This window comes from Phoxinus phoxinus (genome assembly GCF_949152265.1).
Source record: "Phoxinus phoxinus genome assembly, chromosome: 14".
Lineage (NCBI taxonomy): Eukaryota > Metazoa > Chordata > Actinopteri > Cypriniformes > Leuciscidae > Phoxinus > Phoxinus phoxinus.
Window position 1 is genome coordinate 34,772,530 of NC_136889.1, and position 26,964 is coordinate 34,799,493.

General features: G+C 45.9%; 1 protein-coding gene across 2 annotated transcripts; it reads left to right on the forward strand.

Moving 5' to 3' along the window:
• Positions 1-1,216: 1,216 nt before the first annotated feature.
• On the forward strand, positions 1,217-26,756 carry ddx21 (DEAD (Asp-Glu-Ala-Asp) box helicase 21). Of its 2 annotated transcripts, none has more exons than XM_079635291.1 (16): positions 1,217-1,761; positions 3,186-3,326; positions 7,686-7,901; positions 8,133-8,205; positions 9,923-10,101; positions 11,699-11,816; positions 11,916-12,101; positions 15,795-15,940; positions 16,519-16,668; positions 16,836-16,997; positions 17,412-17,531; positions 18,518-18,591; positions 20,134-20,293; positions 22,195-22,329; positions 25,619-25,663; positions 26,329-26,756. In XM_079635291.1, exons 1-16 carry the CDS (start codon positions 1,657-1,659, stop codon positions 26,608-26,610), a joined length of 2,292 nt encoding a protein of 763 aa, XP_079491417.1. In that variant the 5' UTR covers positions 1,217-1,656; the 3' UTR covers positions 26,611-26,756. The 2 variants fall into 2 exon arrangements, with proteins under 2 accessions (XP_079491417.1, XP_079491418.1); XM_079635292.1 differs by having other exon boundaries at positions 1,611-1,761; positions 3,189-3,326.
• Positions 26,757-26,964: the final 208 nt, after the last annotated feature.

Genomic DNA, 26,964 nt, shown 5'->3' on the forward strand with positions numbered 1-26,964 from the left:
ACAAAACCTTGAAAATATTGAAAGACGTGACCACTGACCAGTGCAATATGAACTCGACTGTGACCGTGAGTGTCCCGCGAGACATAAACATCAGTTATCGCCATCAAGTGGTCGGGAGTGTGCTAACGCTTCAGATTCAAATATTGAGCGGAAGTTACACGGTTGTGAAGTGTCTGAAAATATAGTTCCACTATAGCAAAATAAACGGATTGGAATCATATATTGCGACGATATATTGTTTATAATCATCAACGAACACCACTAACCACTCGGTGAGTTTAACAGTTTTGTAAACGAACATTATTGGCTGTTTTAATGACATTTTCGGACATGCCCATTGACTCCAATGTTAAATGGGTCCATGGCCAATTCTATTATAGTCAAAAACTCGAGAGAGGAACCATTGTCAAAGAAATGTTGTCCACCACTCTTGTTCATCCAAAACAAACTACAATATAGACTCAAGGTGTTCAATACCGGAATTATCCTTTAAGGTTATGAATAAGTCTCCCAAACAATGATAAAATTGGCATTATGAGATATAAGCACTCAAAACTTGCAGTCTCTCACTTCTGCTGAAATGGATCAGGGATTTTTATGACATCACCGCTTCTCATCACATCTTCTGTCCAATCACATGCTCTCCAGAATCTGAAGCTCCGCCCCCTGTGCTATAAACACCACATGGCCAAAGCCATGTTGTGTGTGTGTGTGTGTGTGTGTGTGTGTGTGTGTGTGTGTGTGTGTGTGTGTGTGTGTGTGTGTGTGTGTGTGTGTGTTCAGTTACTCAAACGCTCCAGTTTTATTCCGGTTTCCAGCTGTTTGTTGGTTAAGAATTTAAGAAAAGCTTTCAGAGGAGCTGTGAGCGAGGACACACAGGACAATACTATATGAGTGTTTCTATCTATCTATCTATCTATCTATCTATCTATCTATCTATCTATCTATCTATCTATCTATCTATCTATCTACTCGCTTAATAATGTTGGGTTAAAAAATAACCCAACATAGTGACCCAATAGCTATGTGTAACCCAATGGTTGGGTTAAAAATAACCAGGTTTTATATATATATATATGTGTGTATACACATACACACACAGACACACACATAAGATATAAATCGTATATAAAATTATACATTTTTTCTATTTATTTTTTAGAAGTGTGCAGCTGCGGGTTGTGCTCATAAGAAACTCATTTCAAATGCACCGTTTGAGTTTTGAGCGTCTGGCGTTCCGTACAGCGTGGCACGGTCGGTTACTCTAGACTAGAAACATATGAACACAAAGAGTACGTTCTTTGATGAACACAACCGAATCTGCAGAGGGCGGGGCCTGTCACTTAGCCACCTTCTGATAGGTCAAATACACAGCGGAAGTATCTTCTGATTGGTCATTGCCTTTTATCTAACGATCACCTCAGTCGTTTGCGGTTTTAATTTAAATACTTTTCATCAGCGGCTATTCTATTTTACTTCCATACCCACATTTAATAAGTTCCTCTCATAACAAGGCATCAAATGCTGTTCCCTGTAAACCCAGCTCCGCCTACTCGAGTTCCGCATGTCGATGCCTCCTCTCTGCGCAATGTGCGCATGCGCGCGCGTCGCTTCCGGTTCCTTCTCTTCCGCGTGTGTGATTGAGTCCGGTCGCACATGTCCATCTGCGCCTCAACAGCTGAGATGCCGTCGCAGACCCTGCCTGAAGAAGACCCCCGCACACAGATGGAGGAGGTGGAGAGCGGCCTGCTGCTGCTGAAGGTCAGTTACACGCGGATAGTCTCACACTCGGGCGCTTTACGGAGAGACGCGCGCGGATGCTGATGACGCAAACAAACGCGCGTTCACATCATCCCCGGCCTGACGAACTCTCGCTGGATCATAGCGGTCCTGTCACTGTTTCTGTGGTGTTCAAGTGTGTTATTCTGAGTTATTCCGAACCCGGACTGTGTACATGTGGGCTCACGCGTGTTAAAGCGCTGTGACGTGCATTACTGGTCACGTGGGAGCATCATGAATAGCACGTGTGTGTTGTTTTGCTAGTGAGTGAGCCGGCATGCTAACGGCACATCTGGCGTTCATAAAGAGATGGATAAATAAACGCACGTGAATGGAGAGGTTTAATCCCAGCCTTAATTTAGGCTTTTATTCGCATATAAACGTTGATCAGTGAATGTACATGAGTGAAGCACATCAGACAGTGCAGTGAAGATCAGACATGAGAGCCAATGGGGTTCGTGCTCGCGCGTCATGTGACCGACATCTGTGTAGAACCACTACTGTTCCTGAACCAGTAAAACTCCAGCATGTTTTTCAGAAAACAAAGGCAGAAATAATAAAGTTAGACACCTTTTTCTTGAAGATATTATTTCTGTTTCTCCTGCAATCTTTTACTGGTATCATTTATTTTAAAAATGTAAAAAGAAAAAAATCTCAATAATAAACTAAAGTGTCTTTCAAAATAATAAATACATGTTACCCTGTTAAATATTTTATGATTAAATACAAAATTAATATTGACACAAGATGCTCATTTTGCCAAGTTCACAAAGAAACTGTTTATCATTTATTTAGATCATGTTTCTATACTGAACTATGGAAAACACATTGACTCATTTATTAAAGATAATATCCAGCAAGATATATCCATAACTTTTAAAGATATTATTTTTGGATGCTTTGATTTTGACCCTACTAAAAACAAAGCTTGCTTTTTGATAAATGTAATTTATTTTCTTGGCAAATTTGATATACATAAATGTAAATTCACCAACAAACCAGTTTTTTAAAGAATGTAAAATGTACCGTAACAATATTTCATCCTCATAAATAAGAAACCTCAATGTGTAATTACTTTAATGTGTACACTAACTGATGTGTAAAGTAATATCTTGCACTCATGGTCACGATCTTCTCCTATTTTTCCTTTATTTTTCTGTTTTTTAACATCATTGTTAACTTTTCTTTTTTCTCCTGTATGTTCAGATGACATTGAAGTTAAACATATTGTTCATATATATTGTGTGTATTGTATACAAAGTTGTATATCATTAACGTCATCTCCGTACAGTTTGCAAGCATAATGTGTAAAAGGAAGAAGGATAAGGTGTTTAGTATATGTTAAAGCCTCAGTGATGTTCATGCGAGGGGAACCTCAGCTCATCGCGTGTGTTATGTTCCTGCAGAAGAAGAAGAAGAAGATGAAGGAACAGCTGTTAGCAGAGGAAGAGGAGTGTGGGTCACCGGCTCCTAAAAAGAGGAAGTCTGAGAAGAGTCTCACGGAGACTCCGGATGAGAACGGCAACACCGACACACACCACATCAAGGTAGCGTTGACGTTAGACATATTCTGACTTTTTTCTCACAATTATGACTTTTTTTCTCACAATTATGACTTTTTTTCTCGCAATTATGACTTTTCTTGTAATTATGACTTTTTTCTTGCAATTATGACTTTTCTTGTAATTCTGGCTTTTCTCGCAATTATGACTTTTTTTCTCGCAATTATGACTTTTTTTGTAATTCTGGCTTTTCTCGCAATTATGACTTTTTTTCTCGCAATTATGACTTTTTTTGTAATTCTGGCTTTTTTCTCGCAATTATGACTTTTCTTGTAATTCTGGCTTTTTTCTCGCAATTATGACTTTTCTTGTAATTCTGGCTTTTTTCTCGCAATTATGACTTTTTTCTCGCAATTATGACTTGTAATTCTGGCTTTTCTCGCAATTATGACTTTTTTCTCGCAATTATGACTTTTCTTGCAAATGTGACTTTTCTCGCAATTATGATTTTTTTCTCGTAATTATGACTTGTAAATATGACTTTTCTCGCAATTATGACTTGTAATTCTGGCTTTTTTCTCGCAATTATGACTTATCTTGTAATTCTGGCTTTTTTCTCGCAATTCTGGCTTTTCTTGTAATTCTGGCTTTTTTCTCGCAATTCTGGCTTTTTTCTCGCAATTATGACTTGTAATTCTGGCTTTTCTCGCAATTATGACTTTTTTCTCGCAATTATGACTTTTCTTGCAAATGTGACTTTTCTAGCAATTATGATTTTTTTCTCGTAAATATGACTTTTCTCGCAATTATGACTTGTAATTCTGGCTTTTCTCGCAATTATGACTTTTTTCTCACAATTGTGACTTTTCTTGCAAATATTGCTTCTCGCAATTGACTTTTTTCTCGCAATTATGACTTTTCTTGCAAATATGACTTTTCTCGCAATTATGACTTTTCTTGCAAATGTGACTTTTCTCGCAATTATGATTTTTTTCTCGTAATTATGACTTGTAAATATGACTTTTCTCGCAATTATGACTTATCTTGTAATTCTGGCTTTTCTCGCAATTATGACTTTTTTCTCACAAATGTGACTTTTCTTGCAAATATGACTTTTCTCGCAAGTGTGACTTTTCTTGCAAATGTGACTTTTCTCGCAATTATGATTTTTTTCTCGTAATTATGACTTTTCTTGTAAAAATGACTTTCTCGTAGTTCTCACAATTATAACTTTCTCGTAATTGTGATCTTTTCTCATAATTCTGACTTTTCCTCGCAATTCTCACTTTTTCAGTTTTTCACAATTCTGACCTTTTTCTCGCAATTTTGAGGTTTTCTCGTAATTCAGCCCCTGGCCCTCCAGGTTGGGGGTTGGGCGTGGTGCTAACAACGCCACCCTGTAAAATAAACCTACTGTTACACAAACTACAATGAGCAATCCTGCTGACCTAAGCCTAACCCATAGTAGACCCAATCTCTTCGGACGGCAGTATGACCCTCCCTGATGAAGTCAGGAGTGTGAAAGAGGGCCTAAAACCAAGATCCGCATTAGAGCATGGAAGCAAGGAACGTCCGAACCATGTGGGACCACTAACCAGCACACGTCCCCAGTGAGATGGAGAGGGACCGCCTGGACATCTTGGGGATCAGTGAGAGTCACTGGATCGGCTCCGGTCATCAAGTCCTGCACGAAGGGCCTGGAGAACACCCAGACACATGGTGTAGCCATTCTCATCTCCAAGGAGAAGGACAAAACCCTGCAGAGTGGGAAAGACTGATCCGAGTACGCCTCAAGTTCTGTAAACTCACCATCTCACAGTGCTATGCACCAGCGAGGCTGAGGAGGTCAAAGAGGACCGGTATGAACAACTGCAAATGGCGGATTCAAAGGTACCAACACCACGCTCTTCTCCTGACTGGTGACATGAATGCCACAGTGGGAAACAACTATTTCAACAACGAGAGGGCAACGGGTAGCCATAGATCTGGCGATAGGATCAACAATGGTGAACGCGTTGTCGATTTCTGCATGAGCAACAACCTGGTCATCGGCGGCACCATCTTCCCACACACAAACACCCGTAAGCTCGCACGGCAGTCACCTGATGGTAGGACCATCAACCAGATCGACCACGTCATCATTAACGGTGAAGAGCGCAGGTCACTGCAAGATGTTAGTGCTTACCGGTGCAGACGCCTATAGCGGCCACTACCTAATCTCTGCCCCCATTACACTCACGTTGAAGAAGTCAATCCCACAGAGATATCCTGACATTGCAAACTCCAGTTCCCAAAGGAAAACAAGGAGATTGTGTTGGAACTCAGAAACCGCTTCAGCGCCAGAGGCTAATGGTGCGTTCAAGTCCTCCTGGGAAGTTCGTGCACACAACGTGGGAAGTTGTGTTTACGGCGGCCGGTGCGTTCGTCACTTTCGTCGGATTAAATTAATTACACAAAAATACAGCGAGGTTCTTAAACTGTAGTCCTAGAAAATGAAGAACAAAGATTTGAATAAGGTGTGCTTTGTTTTTTTATGTTTTTAGTTAGTTTTTGAAGCCACTGCAAACTTTATCGTTACATATTACATTGTTGTTTTATAATGCTATCATATTCTGTGCAGGCGATTAGCTTACTGCGCTGTACATAGAATAGCCTGACAAGCTAAATGCCTTGTATTGTGGTGCTCCGCCTTGTTTCTCAGTGACACTCCCACAACTCATAAAGATCGGGGCTTAGAGAAAATCCCGAGCTTCCCACTGGTATTCACGACATTGTGGTGGCGTTCACGTGCGTTCAACTCGTGAATACGATCTATACGAGATGACTTGAACGCACCATAACTCCGCACTGGAAGAGAACCACCATAAACCGCAAGAGGAATGCTATCAAACCATACACTCTGAAACGGCACAACAAGCCCAGGGCTTCAAACAGAAAGCGGCCGAAGACTGGATATCCGCTAACAGTTGGCCGAAAGCTGAGGGGAAAGATGCTGCACACCAAGTCCCAACGACTCCTCGAGAAAACCAAGATGTCCTATAAAATGAGGCCGGAGAAGAGAAGAGGAGTGCTGGACAAGACACAAGCTGCGCCTAGGGGACCCGGGGCACAGAGCGACTGCGGCAGAGGCACAAACCAAACTACCCATGTTGGGGACGAGAACGGCAACATCTGTACATCAGCGAGTGAACTAGCAGCTCGATGGGGTCCACACTTCCAGGAAGTACTGAGCCTCCCTGAGCCTGAACAACCAGCCAACATCACAACACCCGCCCCCGGAGGTTAAAGCTGCCGTCTAAACCCTGAAGAGTGGCTCGGCGTGTGGCATAGGTGCTGTTCATGCGGAGGTCGACACGAGTGCTGGCGGACCTACTCCCAAACATGTGGAACAGGAACACCATCCCTGAGGACTGGTCCAAAGCTCTTATTGTCAAAGTCCCCAAGAAAGGCAACATTCAGAACTGTCTAGCCCAAGCAAGGTGTCCTTCTCAGCCGGATGGAGGCCGCCGGTGACCCCGTTGACCCCAGGTGACCCCGTTGACCCCAGGGTTGGACGGAGCGAGCAGGCTTCAGGAAGGGGAGAGGAGATTGGACCAGATGTGTGGTCTGCGTGGCATCATGGAGCAGTGCTCGGGATGGAGTACACCCCTCTACACTGGTGGACGTCAGCAAGGCCTTCGAGTGTCCACCGAAACACCCTCTGGAAGATACTGCGCTCCCACCGTCAAAGATCGTCTCAATCATAAAAACGTACTATGAACATTTCAGTTTAGAGTCATTATGGGAAATTACCTCTCCTCTTCCTGGTCGCCATAGACTGGACTACAGCCCCAGCAGCCAGTGCACTCTTCTCCCAGCGGGAAGATCTTGCTCTCCATCAACCAACCAGTGCAACATGCAGGCTCAACCTGACCGGCTGAACAACTTTGCCAAGCTAGTGTGGCTCAGTATCAACACCTCCAAAACACAAGTGATGTGTGTGAGCTCCATCCCCACCGCACCGTCCTCGTTAATGAGGAACCACATGAGTTTGTGGAAGGTTTCACCGTATAGGCCTAATAAGATCTCCAACAATGAACTGTACAAGAAAACGGGAGGCCGGAGCATCACCAAGGAGATCACACACACACACACACACACGCGCGCGCACACAGATGCCTAGGGCACGTGTTGAGGATGGAGCAGGAGAGCATCACAAAAGTCGCCCTAAGATGGACGCCACCTGGAGAGCTGGAGCTCATGGGGAGAGGCCCGATGCTGCCGGGGGACACTAGTAGAAGTCGCAATTCTCACTTTTTTCTCGCAATTCTCACAATTCTGACCTTTTTTGTCTTAATTTTGACTTTCTCGCAATTATGAATTCTTGCAATTTATGATGTATTTTTTATTTGTGTCTCTGTACAGAAGAAGAAGAAAAAGAAGGCGAAGGCGGAGGCAGAGAACGGCAGCGCAGACCCGACCGAGACTGACACACACACGACCGAGACCGAGACCGACACACACACGACCGAGGCCGAGACCAACACACACACGACCGACACCAACACACACACGACCAACACCACCGCAGATCCAGCACACACACCATCCAGCGAGGACTCCGACAGCGACCACGAGACAGTGCGTTCACGGCTACTCTGCTGCTCTCTCTGTGTGTGTGTGTGTGTGTGCGTGCTGATGCTGTGTCTGCTGATGCCCAGTGTGTGTGTGTGTGTGTGTGTGTGTGTGCTGATGCTGTGTGTGTGTGTGTGTGTCTGCTTATGCTGTGTGTGTGTGTGTGTGTGTGTGTGTCTGCTTATGCTCAGTGTGTGTGTGTGTGGTGTTTGCTGACGGATGTGCTTGTGTCCACAGGAAACCCCAGAGCAGAAAGAAGGAGCTTTTTCCAACTTCAGGATCTCTCCCAACACCATCAAACTGCTGCAGGGTAACAGAAAACACTAATCACACACAATGTCCACACACACACACACACACACTCACTGCGCAATGACCACACCACACACACACACACACACTCACACTCACTGCGCAGTGACCACACACACTCACTGCACAGTGACCACACACACACACACACACTCACTGTAACCATGGTATTGTGCCAGAAATCTGGGATGTTCATATTGAATGTCTATTATAAGTGGGCATGTATTACAGGAGTAATGGAATATAATTACAGTATTTTTTGTTATTCGGCTACGGCAGTTTCTGTGTTTGTATGTATGCTAGGCTTCCATTTTTCATAAGTGCCACAGAGCATACAGTAGTTTACCGCGGTGTTGAGGTGCTTTACCTGTGGTCATCGTGATCTACTAATGTATGATATGATGGAAGGTCAAGGGTTAATTAATAAGAGTAGAGTCCTCCCCTATAAAAGTGAGGATGCTTCAGTTTCCACAGATATTTCTCTACGTGCATCTCAAGCTGCAGTCGAGTGAGCGTTTCTGAGAGGCGAGCGTAATATTAGCATTAGTTCTAAGAGACGAGCGTAATATTAGCATTAGTTCTAAGAGACGAGCGTAATATTAGCATTAGTTCTAAGAGACGAGCGTAATATTAGCATTAGTTCTAAGAGACGAGTGTAATATTAGCATTAGTTCTAAGAGACGAGTGTAATATTAGCATTAGTTCTAAGAGACGAGCGTAATATTAGCATTAGTTCTAAGAGACGAGTGTAATATTAGCATTAGTTCTAAGAGACGAGTGTAATATTAGCATTAGTTCTAAGAGACGAGCGTGATATTAGCATTAGTTCTAAGAGACGAGTGTAATATTAGCATTAGTTCTAAGAGACGAGTGTAATATTAGCATTAGTTCTAAGAGACGAGCGTAATATTAGCATTAGTTCTAAGAGACGAGTGTAATATTAGCATTAGTTCTAAGAGACGAGCGTAATATTAGCATTAGTTCTAAGAGACGAGTGTAATATTAGCATTAGTTCTAAGAGACGAGCGTAATATTAGCATTAGTTCTAAGAGACGAGTGTAATATTAGCATTAGTTCTAAGAGACGAGTGTAATATTAGCATTAGTTCTAAGAGACGAGTGTAATATTAGCATTAGTTCTAAGAGACGAGTGTAATATTAGCATTAGTTCTAAGAGACGAGTGTAATATTAGCATTAGTTCTAAGAGACGAGCGTAATATTAGCATTAGTTCTAAGAGACGAGTGTAATATTAGCATTAGTTCTAAGAGACGAGCGTAATATTAGCATTAGTTCTAAGAGACGAGCGTAATATTAGCATTAGTTCTAAGAGACGAGTGTAATATTAGCATTAGTTCTAAGAGACGAGCGTAATATTAGCATTAGTTCTAAGAGACGAGTGTAATATTAGCATTAGTTCTAAGAGACGAGTGTAATATTAGCATTAGTTCTAAGAGACGAGCGTAATATTAGCATTAGTTCTAAGAGACGAGTGTAATATTAGCATTAGTTCTAAGAGACGAGCGTAATATTAGCATTAGTTCTAAGAGACGAGTGTAATATTAGCATTAGTTCTAAGAGACGAGCGTAATATTAGCATTAGTGCTGAGTGATGAGCGGTTGTCTTGCATTATAATCCGCTTTATCTTCCAGAGTTAATGTCATGTGCCGCTGAGTACACAGGAGATGTGGTGATGTGTGTACTTGTGTTCTTCAGCGCGTGGAGTCTCGTACCTGTTCGACATCCAGGTGAAGACCTTCAACTCGGTGTATGATGGGAAGGATCTGATCGGCCAGGCCCGGACCGGCACCGGCAAGACCTTCTCGTTCGCGGTTCCTCTGGTGGAGAAGCTGCAGGCCGACATGGAGGACCGCCGGAGAGGCCGAGCGCCCAAGGTGCATTATGGGTCCTGCGCCCGAGGTCTCGCTTCACACCACACAGCAGAGCAGTGCATTATGGGTCCTGCACCCGAGGTCTCGCTTCACACCACACAGCAGAGCAGTGCATTATGGGTCCTGCACCCGAGGTCTCGCTTCACACCACACAGCAGAGCAGTGCATTATGGGTCCTGCACCCGAGGTCTTGCTTCACACCTCACAGCAGAGCAGTGCATTATGGGTCCTGCGCCCAAGGTCTCGCTTCACACCTCACAGCAGAGCAGTGCATTATGGGTCCTGCGCCCAAGGTCTCGCTTCACACCACACAGCAGAGCAGTGCATTATGGGTCCTGCGCCCGAGGTCTCGCTTCACACCACACAGCAGAGCAGTGCATTATGGGTCCTGCGCCCAAGGTCTCGCTTCACACCACACAGCAGAGCAGTGCATTATGGGTCCTGCGCCCGAGGTCTCGCTTCACACCACACAGCAGAGCAGTGCATTATGGGTCCTGCGCCCGAGGTCTCGCTTCACACCACACAGCAGAGCAGTGCATTATGGGTCCTGCGCCCGAGGTCTCGCTTCACACCACACAGCAGAGCAGTGCATTATGGGTCCTGCACCCGAGGTCTCGCTTCACACCACACAGCAGAGCAGTGCATTATGGGTCCTGCGCCCGAGGTCTCGCTTCACACCACACAGCAGAGCAGTGCATTATGGGTCCTGCGCCCGAGGTCTCGCTTCACACCACACAGCAGAGCAGTGCATTATGGGTCCTGCGCCCGAGGTCTCGCTTCACACCACACAGCAGAGCAGTGCATTATGGGTCCTGCACCCGAGGTCTCGCTTCACACCACACAGCAGAGCAGTGCATTATGGGTCCTGCACCCGAGGTCTCGCTTCACACCACACAGCAGAGCAGTGCATTATGGGTCCTGCGCCCAAGGTCTCGCTTCACACCACACAGCAGAGCAGTGCATTATGGGTCCTGCGCCCGAGGTCTCGCTTCACACCACACAGCAGAGCAGTGCATTATGGGTCCTGCGCCCGAGGTCTCGCTTCACACCACACAGCAGAGCAGTGCATTATGGGTCCTGCGCCCAAGGTCTCGCTTCACACCACACAGCAGAGCAGTGCATTATGGGTCCTGCGTCCAAGGTCTCGCTTCACACCACACAGCAGAGCAGTGCATTATGGGTCCTGCGCCCGAGGTCTCGCTTGACACCACACAGCAGAGCAGTGCATTATGGGTCCTGCGCCCGAGGTCTCGCTTGACACCACACAGCAGAGCAGTGCATTATGGGTCCTGCGCCCGAGGTCTCGCTTCACACCACACAGCAGAGCAGTGCATTATGGGTCCTGCGCCCAAGGTCTCGCTTCACACCACACAGCAGAGCAGTGCATTATGGGTCCTGCGTCCAAGGTCTCGCTTCACACCACACAGCAGAGCAGTGCATTATGGGTCCTGCGTCCAAGGTCTCGCTTCACACCACACAGCAGAGCAGTGCATTATGGGTCCTGTGCCCAAGGTCTCGCTTCACACCACACAGCAGAGCAGTGCATTATGGGTCCTGTGCCCAAAGAGGAGAGTTGTGACCGCATGACTGTGTCCCGCAGGTTCTGGTTCTGGCTCCGACTCGAGAGCTCGCGATTCAAGTGTCCAAAGACTTCAAGGACGTCACGAGGAAGCTCTCGGTCACATGTTTCTATGGAGGAAGCTCATACAACCCGCAAGGTAGGAGCGCCGTCTTCATAGCGCTGACTCGCTGGTGACGAGCGCATGATCAATGAAGGAAGCGTTCATAGTTATAATAACTGTATTGTGTTGCTCCAGTGGAAGCGATCCGCAACGGCATCGACATCCTGGTGGGAACGCCGGGCCGGATCAAAGACCACCTGCAGAACAACAAGCTGGACCTGTCCCAGCTCAAGCACGTGGTTCTGGACGAGGTGGACCAGATGCTGGACATGGGCTTCGCTGAGCAGGTCGAGGAGATCCTGTCCTCCGCATATAAGAAAGGTAATCCCCGGAGAGCCTCACACTGATCACACGCTCGCGCCGCAGGAACTCGGACGGTTTAGTGAAGTTGTTGTCAGCTTACGATTAGACAATATACACAACAAGCTTACAATATACGTTAACGTTGTCTTTTAATTGAAAACATTAGACAGTTGGCCTATGTGTAAACAAAATATAAAGAACAAAAGGATTTAAAGGATTAGTTCACTTTAAAAAAAAAACTTTAGCTGATAGTTTACTCACCCCGATGTCATCAAGATGTCCATGTCTTTCTTTCTTCAGTGGAAAAGAAATGAAGGTTTTTGATGAACACATTTCTCCATATAATGGACGTCAATGGGCCCCAAACGGGTCAAGGTCCAGATGACAGTGTCAGCGCCGCTTCAACGGCTTTAAACGACACCAGACGATGAATACGGGTCTTATCTAGCGAAACCATCGTCATTTCACAAATAAATAAACAAGTTTAAGTTTTATAAGCACAAGCGCTCGCCTTGCTCTGTTCTGTGATGCGCGTTCGTGACGTCACGTAATACGCAGTTACGTTGTAAAGGTCACGCTTGACGAGTCAGTGTTTACACATGTGCGGAAGGAGGACCATACACACATATTCAAATGTCTTTGTGTCAGTTTATCGGTTAAAAAAATGGTTTGGGTACAAGGTGATCGCGTTGAAAATAAAGGCGTTCGTGACGTCACGTAATACGCAATTACGTTGAAAAGGTCACGCTTCTATGAAAAGTAAAAAATTTCTGTCCTGACGAAAATGTATTAATATTCCAACACCAGGATACACACACGAAATGGGCATTTAAACGATAAACTGACACAAAGACATTTGAATATGTGTGTATGGTCCTCCTTCCGCACATCTGTAAACACCGACTCGTCAAGCGTGACCTTTACAGCGTAACGTGACGTCACGTCTATAAAACTTAAACTTGTTTATTTATTTGTGAAATGACGATGGTTTCGCTAGATAAGAGCCGTATTCATCGTCTGGTGTCGTTTAAAGCCCGTTGAAGCGGCGCTGACACTGTCATCTGGACCTTGACCCGTTTGGGGCCCATTGACGTCCATTATATGGAGAAATGTGTTCATCAAAAACCTTCATTTCTTTTCCACTGAAGAAAGAAAGACATGCACATCTTGGAGGACATCGGGGTGAGGAAACTATCAGCAAAAGTTTTTTTTAAAGTGAACTAATCCTTTAAGCTCAAGCAGCGCGAACGGGAAAAAACGGCTAATAAAGCAGACTGCGCCAGATATCGTGGTAGTGTTCTCCAGGGCTCCAGACTAACTTTTTTCCCTAGGAGCACAGTGGCCCCTAACTGAACATTTTAGGAGCACAATCAGGAAATTTAGGAGCACACACCGTAAATCAACATACTAACCAAATATTCACATTTCTACTAATTTCCAGTGTATTACTAATAAATACTTTGATATGCAGAAATTACAATGGCTTTGCGCTCTGATTTAACGTTACAGCCTCTTGTCTTCTAAAAGCAACCGGCAGTTGATTTATTAACACCGCATACTCTATGCTTGAGGATAAGATTGTTATTAAATAGAGTATTGTGTTTAAACTGTGAAGTGCCTGCACTGTCGGCGAACTTCATGTTCCCCGCAGTTATGGGGTAGCGACTGCAACATTCACAGTTCATGGAGTTCGTCTCCTTACAGCACTACCTCAACCAGCTGAATTCTCACCGCCAGTCTTCCCGAAGATGCTGGTTCGGCCTTTTTCATCACCACTAAAACCTCTCACTCTGAATCATCATCCGACTGTGGCACTGCACTAGGGCTGCAACGTTTCAAATAGATCACAGTTCAGTTTGTATCACGGTTTTAGGTTCACGGTTTCGGTATGATTCGGTATGTGTTCAGGGGAAAAAAAGACTACTGTCAAAAAAATTAAGAAATAATCTACCCACAAGCAAAAGCACAAATAAATACAATAGAGAAAAGATAGCCTAGCCTACTAATAATATAAACTATGCTTTTCAGGTCTAACATTAGTTTTCAGGAACAGAAATTGAATAAAATAATCAAATGTAAAATAACATTGCATATTTGACTGTATAAATTAAAGATGAATCCTTATTAAAGTTACAAAAGCTATTTAATTCAGAGCTGATTCAGTAGGCCTACACCGATGCTGTGAGTGTCTTTCTTCATACATGTTCACTTAAGGCATAACAGAGACAGTCTGCTAGGATACTCATCAAGACGGACATGTTGACATACTTTTTGTGTGAATTTGTCCATTCAAGAGCAAGACTTGAAAGATAACTTGAAAGATAATATTTGCGCGCTGTCCGAGATGAGTAACCTACGCACACACACACACACGCGCGCGCACACACACACACACACACGCGCGCGCGCACAAATCTAGACGCGAGTTCTCTTTCACGTCTTGCTCTTGAATGTTTGCATTGGCAAAATAAATGAGTTTAGTTTAAACACCGATGGTAACGTCTGCAGTTCAGGTCTCGCCTGCGCTCGTGCGCTATCAACTCCCGGGTGATGACGGCGTAAATGACAGGTCATGTTCGAGCATTTGGCACTCACATTGAACAATGCACAAAGAGTAATCGTTTTCTTCACGTTTTTTTATTATTATCGCTGTTGTAATGTTTTATTTGAGAAGCCAGCAAGTGAATTTAACTGGCATACTAGCTGCAGGTCGGAAGAACGAGTCAATAGTTCGCTTGCTCGTTGCTCAGACGCACATAGCAGGCTGTGATATTTGTCTCCGTCTCCTTCCTACAGACGTTTAAACGCGCGCTCGATTATCTCTAGGACCCTCCCCCTCCACACATTAGCCACTTACAGTGGCCATTCCCTATTCTTCTTGCACTGCCACACATTCCGGATTCATTGATAAGCCCCTTCCACGTTTAACGTGTAAAAAAGAAAAGAAAAAAAAGGGACAAATTTACTGGTCGCACATGTGCGACTGGATGTAAAATTCAGTCGCACACTCTCAAATTTTGGTCGCAGTCTGGAGCCCTGTTCTCTGATTGGCCGAACGCACACGAAACACCAGCACTCGCCGTTTTAAAAAAGCTGCGTAAACACACAGATTATAGCCTATATATTTACTCCAGAAACTAACTCTACGAACATGTAAAACAGTGATAGATTAACCTTTACGCTGAGGAGAAAACCCAACACAACTCTGAGGAGACCGAGAGAAACATGATGATGTGTTTCTGCTCCGCAACACTGGACATCAGACACACGCCACACGCTAGTATCTGCTCATCACCGTCTACCATCCGTGTATAACAGCTCCATCTAATAACGTATCCGCGCCGTCACAACAAGCGTGTCTCACGTCACTTCAGAGTTCCTGCTGGCGGAGCGAACACAACAGGGAAACGTTCCTGAGGAACCATTAGTTCTCGGGAAACACTCGTTCCTAGAACTACTTTTATTTTTTAAAAAATTCTTTCCTTTTGCTTTAATCCTCCCTGCTCTGGCTTCTGCTACTCTGAGCAATGCCTGATCTGTGTGTGTTGAGCACTTGTGTTGTCTTTGCCTCTTCACGATGGATAAAAGTGTCTGCTCAATGACTAAATGTACCCAGTGGGAAAGCCTCTAGTGTCTCGAGTGACTAATGACTGAACTTTTCAGAAAGTGGCTTTGCATTTGTGAACCGTATTTCTGCACTTTTCCTCTTAGATGCGGCGGAGAAGCCGCAGACGCTGCTGTTCTCAGCCACGTGTCCCTCGTGGGTTTATGACGTGGCCAAGAAGTACATGCGCTCTCAGTTCATCCATGTGGACCTCATCGGGAAGAGGACCCAGAAAGCCGCCACCACAGTCGAGGTAACGTGATCACATGATCGCGGCGCTGCGTGCGCTGGTGGGTCAGAACCTGGGAGGTTCTCGGGATGATTTTAAAGGAAAATCTGGGACATTTTTTGCCAAAACAGCTCTTGACCATGTGACCAAGTGTCAGTATATATTAGATAAACAATGTCAGATACAAAGATAATAAATCAAAACCTATATAGACAGAAAATGAACACTTAATAATTAACACTTGGTGTTGCAATGGTGTCTCTCAGCATGAAGAACTGAGTCATCTTTTATTTTATATATATATATTAACCTTTGTCTTATGCACCTGCTTGTACATTTTTAGGTGAACGAAAGTCATCGGATTTAAAGTAATGTTTGGAAAAAGTTTCAATTTGTAATTTTTAGACGAAGTAACCACTATCAGCCAATTAAGACCAGAGCCTGTCATTATGCAAATGAGTTACAAACTTACACGATTCACAAACCGCTGTATTACACACTGCACAAAAGGAAACCTCTGAAAAGGCATGATGGGGTTGTAGGGGGTTATGTGCATCAGAAGTCCCCATGTCTGCTGTTTAAAGCCCTTGTCTGTCGCGCAGCACCTGGCGATCGCGTGTCACTGGTCTCAGCGGGCGTCGGTCATCGGTGATGTCGTCCAGGTGTACAGCGGCAGCCACGGCCGAACCATCGTCTTCTGTGAGACCAAGAGAGAGGCCACCGAGCTGTCCATGAGCACGTCCATCAAACAGGTGCGCCCGCAGCACAGCACGCTAACACTCCTGTACACACACACACACACACACACACACACACACACACACACACCTGTAACAGCACACCTGGCACACACTCACACCTCACACACACACACCTGTGCGCCTGCCTCTGACCGTGTGACCGTGTGTTGTGTGTTCAGAGCTGCCAGACGCTGCACGGGGACATCGCGCAGAAGCAGAGGGAGATCACGCTGAAGGGCTTCCGCGGCGGCACGTTCGAGGTGCTGGTGGCCACCAATGTGGCGGCGCGCGGCCTGGACATCCCCGAGGTGGACCTGGTCATCCAGTGCTCGCCGCCCAACGTACGCTTCTCTTCAGTATCACGGTTTACACTGCATATACTAACAATAATCGCACTAACAATAATCATTCTAAATATAATAGTTATAGTTTTTTACATCAGTCACAGCAGTGATAACGACACGCAGGAGTGATGTCGCTGGATCTTCATGGATGTCCGTCCTGCTTTAAAGAGCTTGAGCATCTCATGACGGATGACACAACCTATAATAACCCGAACAATACTGTATATAGTTTAGTTGCCGCTGTCGGGCCGGTTGGATCTTTTAGATGTTTGTATGTTAGTGCATGTTTCCCGTGAGCCGCATCGAGCAGCAGACCTCACACACACAGCTGTTGATGGCTCGCTTGCTCTGTAGTTCTGAATGATCTGTGTGTGTGTGTTGTGTTGTAACGAGCGTGATCCGCACTCGCAGGACGTGGAGTCGTACATCCACCGGTCGGGCCGCACGGGCAGAGCCGGCAGAACCGGCGTGTGCATCTGCTTCTACCAGCGCAAGGAGGAGAACCAGCTGCTGTACGTGGAGCAGAAAGCGGTGAGCCTCCTCCTCCAAAAATGCTTTATTTTCCTGCAGACACTCCTCGAATATTTTAAGCCCAATTATTTTGTTTGTTTTAATATGTCAGTAGTTATGACAAGTCTTCCTAAAATTAAGTTTTTTTCTTTTTTTACATACATGTGCAATGTTAAAACATAAATGTACATAATAATTGCACTGGTTCAAATTATAAATGTATATGTTAGTGCATAGTAGTCAAAGACACGTGACCCTCATCCTTCCCTCGCGGGTCATAATGGCCCGAAGCCCTAAAACTATACTTACTTTTTTTCAGAAAGCTTATTTCACTTTTTTGGGGGGGAGATTTTTCAATTTTTTATTATTTACCTTTAAATGACTAGATTTGATCAATAAATGTTGAATAAATAGTAATTTCAGCACATTCCTCACATTCTTTCAACGTTTAATTCAAAATAACTCACAATTTCATGCATAACCCTTTTAATTCAGCTCAAAATATCTCAGTGTGTGTCTTTGTCGACCTCTTGTGGGAAATAATAATATAATGATATGTCATGACTCTAGATGGTCTTATATCTCTATATGGAGCAGATGAGCTGTTCCGCTGGGTCCTAAAGTCAGTTTAGTTCAGTGTGCATTCAGATACACATGTACACATTATAAAATAAATAATAAACATTTTGGTAAAGTTTGAATTGAGCATTTTTAGGTTTTCCCGTGTGTACTGAAGCATTCCTATGGAGGTCAAACTGATCCTTGAAGGATTTGTTACTTTCTAAAATTTCAACCACAAAACTCCTCGAATCCATTCAAAAAGAAAATTGTGTATTCGTGGTTCAAGTGCACCGAAAGTCCTGATGAACACTCGATAAAACAGAGTTTCAGGGACACTGGATCAAATTAGTAATTTAAATATTAGTTCATAATAGTCAGACTCTTGATATGGTGTCAGTCTTACAGATTACAGTTGTTTAATCGGAAACTCTTGTTTACCTCTTCAGGGAATCAGCTTTAAACGGGTCGGGGTCCCGACGGCCAACGACATCGTCCAGTCCTCCAGTAAAGACGCCGTCAGGTCAGAGGCTAAACCAGTATGATGTGTTCAGAAATATGATGCGCTTCGATGTTCTGAACAGAGGCAATGCTGATGCTGAACCCACATGTGTTAAATGATATGAAGCAGTCGAACCAACACTTATTCAGACACTCACATTAGATCAGTTTATTCGCTGTAGTTGGTTTAGTACAATTTTAGTACAATAATAAAATATGAGCAGAACTCAGTTGATATTTGACAGGTTTTGTCCGTCCTTCTGTTAGACTGTCTCACATTTGATTATTTTATTTGGAATGACCAATACTGATTAAAACAACACAGCATCCAAATATTCACAAAGAGCCTGTTGTTTCACCAGACAATACAAACAATGCTAATAGTCCCAACCACATGAATAAATAATTACATAGGCTATGGATAGAGGTGACATCGCCTTCTCCACACATGCAGACTGCCTATGATTGCTGACACAGAACACACACACACACACTGCCTATGATTGCTGACACAGAACAGTACTCGGCTGTTTGCTTAGAGGTCTTCTTACTCAGTCCAGCAATCTGCAAGCCTCGGACACATAATCTATGCACATGTCCCAAGCTGCCAAAGATTAAGATGATCAGTTTGATCCTGTAACCACACACTGCCAAAGCATTGGTTAATGACTGGTACTTTAACATCTTCTCAGAAAAACACAAATCCATATAAGCATCAAAACAACAGCCCACTTCCACAATCAGAATACTCTTAGAAAGTTCATTGACAACTACAATGTCTGGAGTATTTGGGTATTCCCTGAGGACACTTCTAAGAGAGTTTATATTATTATTCAGATTTGAAAACCAGCTAGTTTGAACAGTCTTGTTTGTGTGTATTGCACTTTGTCCAGAAACTTTGCGCAGTTCTTGGGCTGTTATATTTACAATGCGATCGTGGCGCGCGATGTAAAGTCCTTTAAACACACACACACACACACACACACACACACACACACACACACACACACACACACACACACAGGTTTTGTCCATCCTTCTGTTAGACTGTCTCACACACACACACAGGTTTTGTCCATCCTTCTGTTAGACTGTCTCACACACACACTCACACACACACACAGGTTTTGTCCATCCTTCTGTTAGACTGTCTCACACACACACACACACACACACACACACAGGTTTTGTCCGTCCTTCTGTTAGACTGTCTCACACATGAATTATGTTGAATATCTGTCAGCTGGTAAATTTAACTACACAATTAGATAATACCAGTTTAGCTCAACCAGCGACCAAGCAATGCTTCATTGTGTTCAGTGTGTGTGTAAAAAGAGCATTAGTGATTACAGACACACACTTCAGCAGAACATCATCAGCTCAAAGTGGCCCAATCAGTTTTACTCTCAAAAATCTGTGAAAAATCTGGTGTCTGAATAAATTCTGGTTTGACAGTTAATGTTGTGAGGTCATGTGAAGACCGATGGGCGGCCTTGTGTGTGTGTGTGTTAATCGCACGGATGAGCCGCCTCACGTACGCTGGTGTGTGTGTGTTATTGCTCAGGTTCCTGGACTCGGTTCCGGCGTCTGCGGTGGAGTATTTCCGTGCGGCGGCTAATGAGCTAATCGAGGCACGTGGGGCGGTGGAGGCGCTAGCAGCCGCGCTAGCTCACATCTCAGGAGCCACAAGCCTCGAGCAGAGATCACTCATGAGCTCCGATGCTGTAAGTCACACACACACACTATCACAACATCATCACACTATATCACACACTATCACTACATCACACACACTATCAGTGCTATATGGGGCTCTCGCACCGGAGGAACCTCTTCATCGCTCTAGAACTGTTGGTGGATGTTGGGCGAGGGTGGGGGGGTCCTGGGCGAGGGTGGGGGGGTCCTGGGCGAGGGTGGGGGTGGGGGGGTCCTGGGCGAGGGTGGGGGTGGGGGGGTTAGGGTTAGGGTTAGGGTTAGGTTAGGATGGGTTAGGGTTAGGGTTAGGGTGGGGGGGTCCTGGGCGAGGGTGGGGGGGTCCTGGGCGAGGGTGGGGGGGGTCCTGGGCGAGACGAGGGTGGGGGGGTCCTGGGCGAGACGAGGGTGGGGGGGTCCTGGGCGAGACGAGGGTGGGAGGGTCCTGGGCGAGACTAGGGTGGGAGAGTCCTGGGCGAGGGTGGGGGGGAGTCCTGGGCGAGGGTGGGGGGGAGTCCTGGGCGAGGGTGGGGGGGAGTCCTGGGCGAGGGTGGGGGGGAGTCCTGGGCGAGGGTGGGGGGGAGTCCTGGGCGAGGGTGGGGGGGAGTCCTGGGCGAGGGTGGGGGGGAATCCATGGCGAGGGTGGGGGGGAGTCCTGGGCGAGGGTGGGGGGAGTCCTGGGCGAGGGTGGGGGGAGTCCTGGGCGAGGGTGGGGGGAGTCCTGGGCGAGGGTGGGGGGGTCCTGGGCGAGGGTGGGGGAGTCCTGGGCGAGACTAGGGTGGGGGAGTCCTGGGCGAGACTAGGGTGGGGGAGTCCTGGGCGAGACTAGGGTGGGAGAGTCCTGGGCGAGACTAGGGTGGGAGAGTCCTGGGCGAGACGAGAGTGGGGGAGTCCATGGCGAGGGTGGGAGGGTCCTGGCCGAGGGTGGGAGGGTGGGAGGGTCCTGGGCGAGACGAGAGTGGGAGAGTCCTGGGCGAGACGAGGGTGGGAGAGTCCTGGGCGAGACGAGGGTGGGAGAGTCCTGGGCGAGGGTGGGGGGGGTCCTGGGCGAGGGTGGCTCGGCGAGGGTGGGGGGGTGGCTGGGCGAGGGTGGGGGGGGGGGTCCTGGGCGAGGGTGGGGGGGGGGGTCCTGGGCGAGGGTGGGGGGGGGGGTCCTGGGCGAGGGTGGGGGGGGGGGTCCTGGGCGAGGGTGGGGGGGGGGGGTCCTGGGCGAGGGTGGGGGGGGGGGGGTCCTGGGCGAGGGTGGGGGGGGGTCCTGGGCGAGGGTGGGGGGGAGTCCATGGCGAGGGTGGGGGGGAGTCCTGGGCGAGGGTGGGGGGGTCCTGGGCGAGGGTGGGAGGGTCCTGGGCGAGGGTGGGGGGGGTCCTGGGCGAGGGTGGGGGGGGTCCTGGGCGAGACGAGAGTGGGAGAGTCCTGGGCGAGACGAGGGTAGGAGAGTCCTGGGCGAGGGTGGGGGGAGTCCTGGGCGAGACTAGGGTGGGTGGGTCCTGGGCGAGGGTGGGGGGGGGTCCTGGGCGAGACGAGAGTGGGAGAGTCCTGGGCGAGACGAGAGTGGGAGAGTCCTGGGCGAGACGAGGGTAGGAGAGTCCTGGGCGAGGGTGGGGGGAGTCCTGGGCGAGGGTGGGGGGAGTCCTGGGCGAGACTAGGGTGGGAGAGTCCTGGGCGAGACTAGGGTGGGTGAGTCCTGGGCGAGGGTGGGGGGGTCCTGGGCGAGGGTGGGGGGGGTCCTGGGCGAGGGTGGGGGGGGTCCTGGGCGAGGGTGGGGGGGGTCCTGGGCGAGGGTGGGGGGGGTCCTGGGCGAGGGTGGGGGGGGTCCTGGGCGAGGGTGGGGGGGGTCCTGGGCGAGGGTGGGGGGAGTCCTGGGCGAGAGTGGGAGAGTGATGGGAATCTGTGATCTTTCTGAATGGTTGTAAACGGTCTGGTGTTCTCTCAGGGATTCGCCACCATGACACTGAGCTGCTCTCAAGAGATGCACAACATCGGGTTCGCCTGGCGAGGCCTGAAGGAGCAGCTCGGAGACGAGATCGACGAACACATCCGGCGGATGACCTTCCTCAAGGGCAAGAAGGTGCTCACACACTCTTCACACACGTTTCTCATGCTGTACACTCTTCTCACTCTCTTCTCACTCTCTTCACACACTCACTCTCTTCACACACTCACTCTCTTCACACACTCACTCTCTTCACACACGTTTCTCATGCTTTACTCGACTGGTCTTCAGTCCAGCTCCTGGAGGGCCACTGTCCTGCAGAGTTTAGTTCCAACCTGCTTCAGCACACCTGCCTTTGTATTTTCAAGCGATCCTGAAGAGATTGATGAACTGATTCAGGTGTTTGATTAGGGTTGGAACTAAACTTTGCAGTACAGTGGCCCTCCAGGAGCAGGACTGAAGACCAGTGCTTTACACACTTCTCACTCTCTTCTCACACTCTTCACACACTCTTCTCAAGCTTTACACACTTCTCACTCTTCTCTTGCTTTACACACTCTTCTCTTGCTTTACACACACTCTTTACACACTCTTCTCACACTCTTCACACACTCTTCTCAAGCTTTACACACTTCTCACTCTTCTCTTGCTTTACACACTCTTCTCTTGCTTTACACACTCTTCTCTTGCTTTACACACTCTTCTCTTGCTTTACACACTCTTCTCTTGCTTTACACACTCTTCTCTTGCTTTACACACACTCTTCTCTTGCTTTACACACACTCTTCTCTTGCTTTACACACTCTTCTCTTGCTTTACACACACTCTTTACACACTCTTCTCTTGCTTTACACGCTCTTCTCTTGCTTTACACACTCTTCTCTTGCTTTACACACACTCTTCTCTTGCTTTACACACTCTTCTCTTGCTTTACACACTCTTCTCTTGCTTTACACACACTCTTCTCTTGCTTTACACACACTCTTCTCTTGCTTTACACACACTCTTCTCTTGCTTTACACTCTCTTCTCTTGCTTTACACACACTCTTTACACACTCTTCTCTTGCTTTACACACACTCTTTACACACTCTTCTCTTGCTTTACACACACTCTTCTCTTGCTTTACACACTCTTCTCTTGCTTTACACTCTCTTCTCTTGCTTTACACACACTCTTTACACACTCTTCTCTTGCTTTACACACACTCTTCTCTTGCTTTACACACACTCTTCTCTTGCTTTACACACACTCTTCTCTTGCTTTACACACACTCTTCTCTTGCTTTACACACTCTTCTCTTGCTTTACACACTCTTCTCTTGCTTTACACACTCTTCTCTTGCTTTACACACTCTTCTCTTGCTTTACACACACTCTTCTCTTGCTTTACACACACTCTTCTCTTGCTTTACACACACTCTTCTCTTGCTTTACACACTCTTCTCTTGCTTTACACTCTCTTCTCTTGCTTTACACACTCTTCTCTTGCTTTACACTCTCTTCTCTTGCTTTACACACACTCTTCTCTTGCTTTACACTCTCTTCTCTTGCTTTACACTCTTCTCTTGCTTTACACTCTCTTCTATTGCTTTACACACACTCTTTACACACTCTTCTCTTGCTTTACACACACTCTTCTCTTGCTTTACACTCTCTTCTCTTGCTTTACACTCTCTTCTCTTGCTTTACACTCTCTTCTATTGCTTTACACACACTCTTTACACACTCTTCTCTTGCTTTAAACACACTCTTCTCTTGCTTTACACACTCTTCACACACTCTTCTCTTGCTTCACACACTCTTCTCTTGCTTTACACACGCTCTTCTCTTGCTTTACACACTCTTCTCATGCTTTACACACACTTTACACATGCTTTACACACTTTTCTCATGCTTTACACACTCTTCTCTTGCTTTACACACTCTTCTCATGCTTTACACACTCTTCTCATGCTTTACACACACTTTACACACTCTTCTCTTGCTTTAAACACACTTTTCTCATGCTTTACACACTCTTCTCTTGCTTTACACACTCTTCTCATGCTTTACACACACTTTACACACTCTTCTCTTGCTTTAAACACACTTTTCTCATGCTTTACACACTTTTCTCATGCTTTACACACTCTTCTCTTGCTTTACACACTCTTCTCATGCTTTACACACTCTTCTCTTGCTTTACACACTCTTTACACTCTCTTCTCTTGCTTTACACACTCTTTACACTCTCTTCTCTTGCTTTACACGCACTCTTCTCATGCTTTACACAGTCTTCATGCTTGATCATTTATCAATGTAGGTTAAACTACACATTATGAATATTGCTTATCACAGAATCTGCATAAAAATCGTAACACTTTACAATAAGATTCATTTAGTTAATGTATTTACTAACATGAGCTAACAATGAGCAATGCATTTGTTGCTGTATTTATCATCTTTTGTTAATGTTAGTTAATTATAATCCAGCTGTTCATTGTGTGTTCATGTCAGTTCACAGTGCAGTAACTAATGTTAACTAATACAACCTTTGATTTTAATAATGTATTAGTAAATGTTGAAATGAATATTAACTAAGATCAATAAGTGCTGAAGAAGTATTGTTCATGTTAACTAATGTTAACTACTGAACCTTGTTACCAAAAAATAAAATGAAACAAAAGTACAAACTGGTCTGTAGGAACTCACACATTCCTCTAGAAACCTGAAACCTGTTATTGTCATTTATAAATGTAGGAAATTAATTATAATCTCATTACAGGGACTTCTCATAGCAGTACTTCTGATTTCTGACACTAACCCAGCTGCAAAACGGTTGAAGACCATACAGTCACTTGTAACGTGACATTATTTCTTTTGAACACAAGGTGGCGCTGGCACCAAATTGGAGTTGTGACCGTAACACACAGTTTAGTGTCCGTGTCTCAGATGCAGATTGGCATCATGCCATCACATTTGTTGATGCGGTATACGGAAATTATTGTCTATCAATGCAAAATCCATTACTTTACTTTTTGAAGACGATCTGGCTCGAATCTGGTGAAAATCTCACAAACGTTCATATAAAAGTATGTTGACTTTAGTATGCAAAGCTTTCTTGTGCATCAGTCAACTGTGCACCCTATTTTGTCCTTGCACAGACCTGACTAATCAATCATCTATGTTTTATCAAGGACGTGTTGCAGACCTATGTCATTATTAATATATTACATTATATAAAGTATAAAAAATGTCAGTTAACACCCACGGTACACTGAAGGATCGCTGTACAATACTTCTTCATCACGGGAGAATGTAAACCACTAAATGAACAATGAGACTCGACGTTCTGCTTCTGGGGAGGTTGGGTGGAAATGTTCTTGATTTGCTGTACGGGAAAGATGCAGCGTGTAACGTGTCCTGTGTTTGTGTTTCTCTCAGGGTGTGTGTTTCGACGTCCCAGCCGCTAAACTGAAAGAGATCCAGGTATGTGTGTTTGGAGTCGTTTGTAAAGCGACTCTCGAGGGACGTGTCTGTACAGACGTCCAGCTGATCCCCGTTCCCCAAGCCACTCGCTCTCGGGTTTCACTAGCGCAGGCTTGTCAACAGACGTGTGTGTGTGTGTGCGTGCGTGTGTGCGTGCGTGTGTGTGTGCGTGCGTGTGTGTATGCGTGTGTGTGTGTGTGCGTGTGTGTGTGTGTGTGTTCGCTGACTCGGCTTGTTTCTGTCAGGGTTCATTTTGACAGCAAATTAAGTTTTAGTCTTTTGACTAAAATACCATTTTCTTTGACACGCACGTTTTATCTTTCTCTCAGAATGGTGTGAATCAGAATTGAGAAAATAAACTCACAATTGCAAGAAATAAACAAAAAATTCTGGCTTTTTTTCTCATAATTGTACGTTTATTTCGCAATTCTGACTTAACACGCAATTGAAATAGAAAGATAAATAATCTCTATATAAAAAAGTCAACATTTTGTCATAGTTATTGTCATTCAAAACTGGTTTATGTAGTTTTTGTCGTTTTCTGTGAAAAAAATTGTTGACGGAAATAATGACTGAACTGATTGGTCAAGGAACTGATTGGTCAAGGAACTGATTGGTCAAGGAACTGATTGGTCAAGGAACTGAACGCTGTGTTGTGTCTGCAGGATAAGTGGCAGGACGGCCGGCGCTGGCAGCTCGCCGTCGCCACTGAGCTCCCCGAGATGGAGCAGAACCCGCATCTGACCGGCGAGCGCACGCCTGGAGGCTTCGGGGGCCGCGGGTTCGGGGGACGCGGAGGAGGATTCGGGGGACGGGGAGGAGGAGGACGAGGAGGAGGGCGAGGAAGAGGACGGTCCTCCGGCTTCAAGGGCAACACCGGCTTCGGTGGGAAGCGGGGACGAGGCGGCGCTCAGAAGCGCAGCTTCAGTCGGGCGTTTGATTACTGATGGAGGACAGACTCGTGTTTTTACTACCGCTTCATTCATATCACTCTTTCCTGGAGCGCTACACCCAATAAATACGCTGATTGCTTTTACCTGCAGTTGTGCTGTTTATATGAGGAGTTCCACTGATATTAAAGTGGTTGAAACTACACGCGACTGTTGGTGTTTGTTCTGCTCCAGCTGGTCAGATTCACTGGCTCGTACTCCTACATGGGCTTGAATGAAGCGTCACATTGCAAATTATATTGTAACCTGATACAAAACTGCAGAGACTGTAGAATAAGGCTTTTCTCTTTTTTTCTATTATGATTCACAGTCAATGCTATGGAAGCTTGTTTCCACCGTGGAAATAAAATT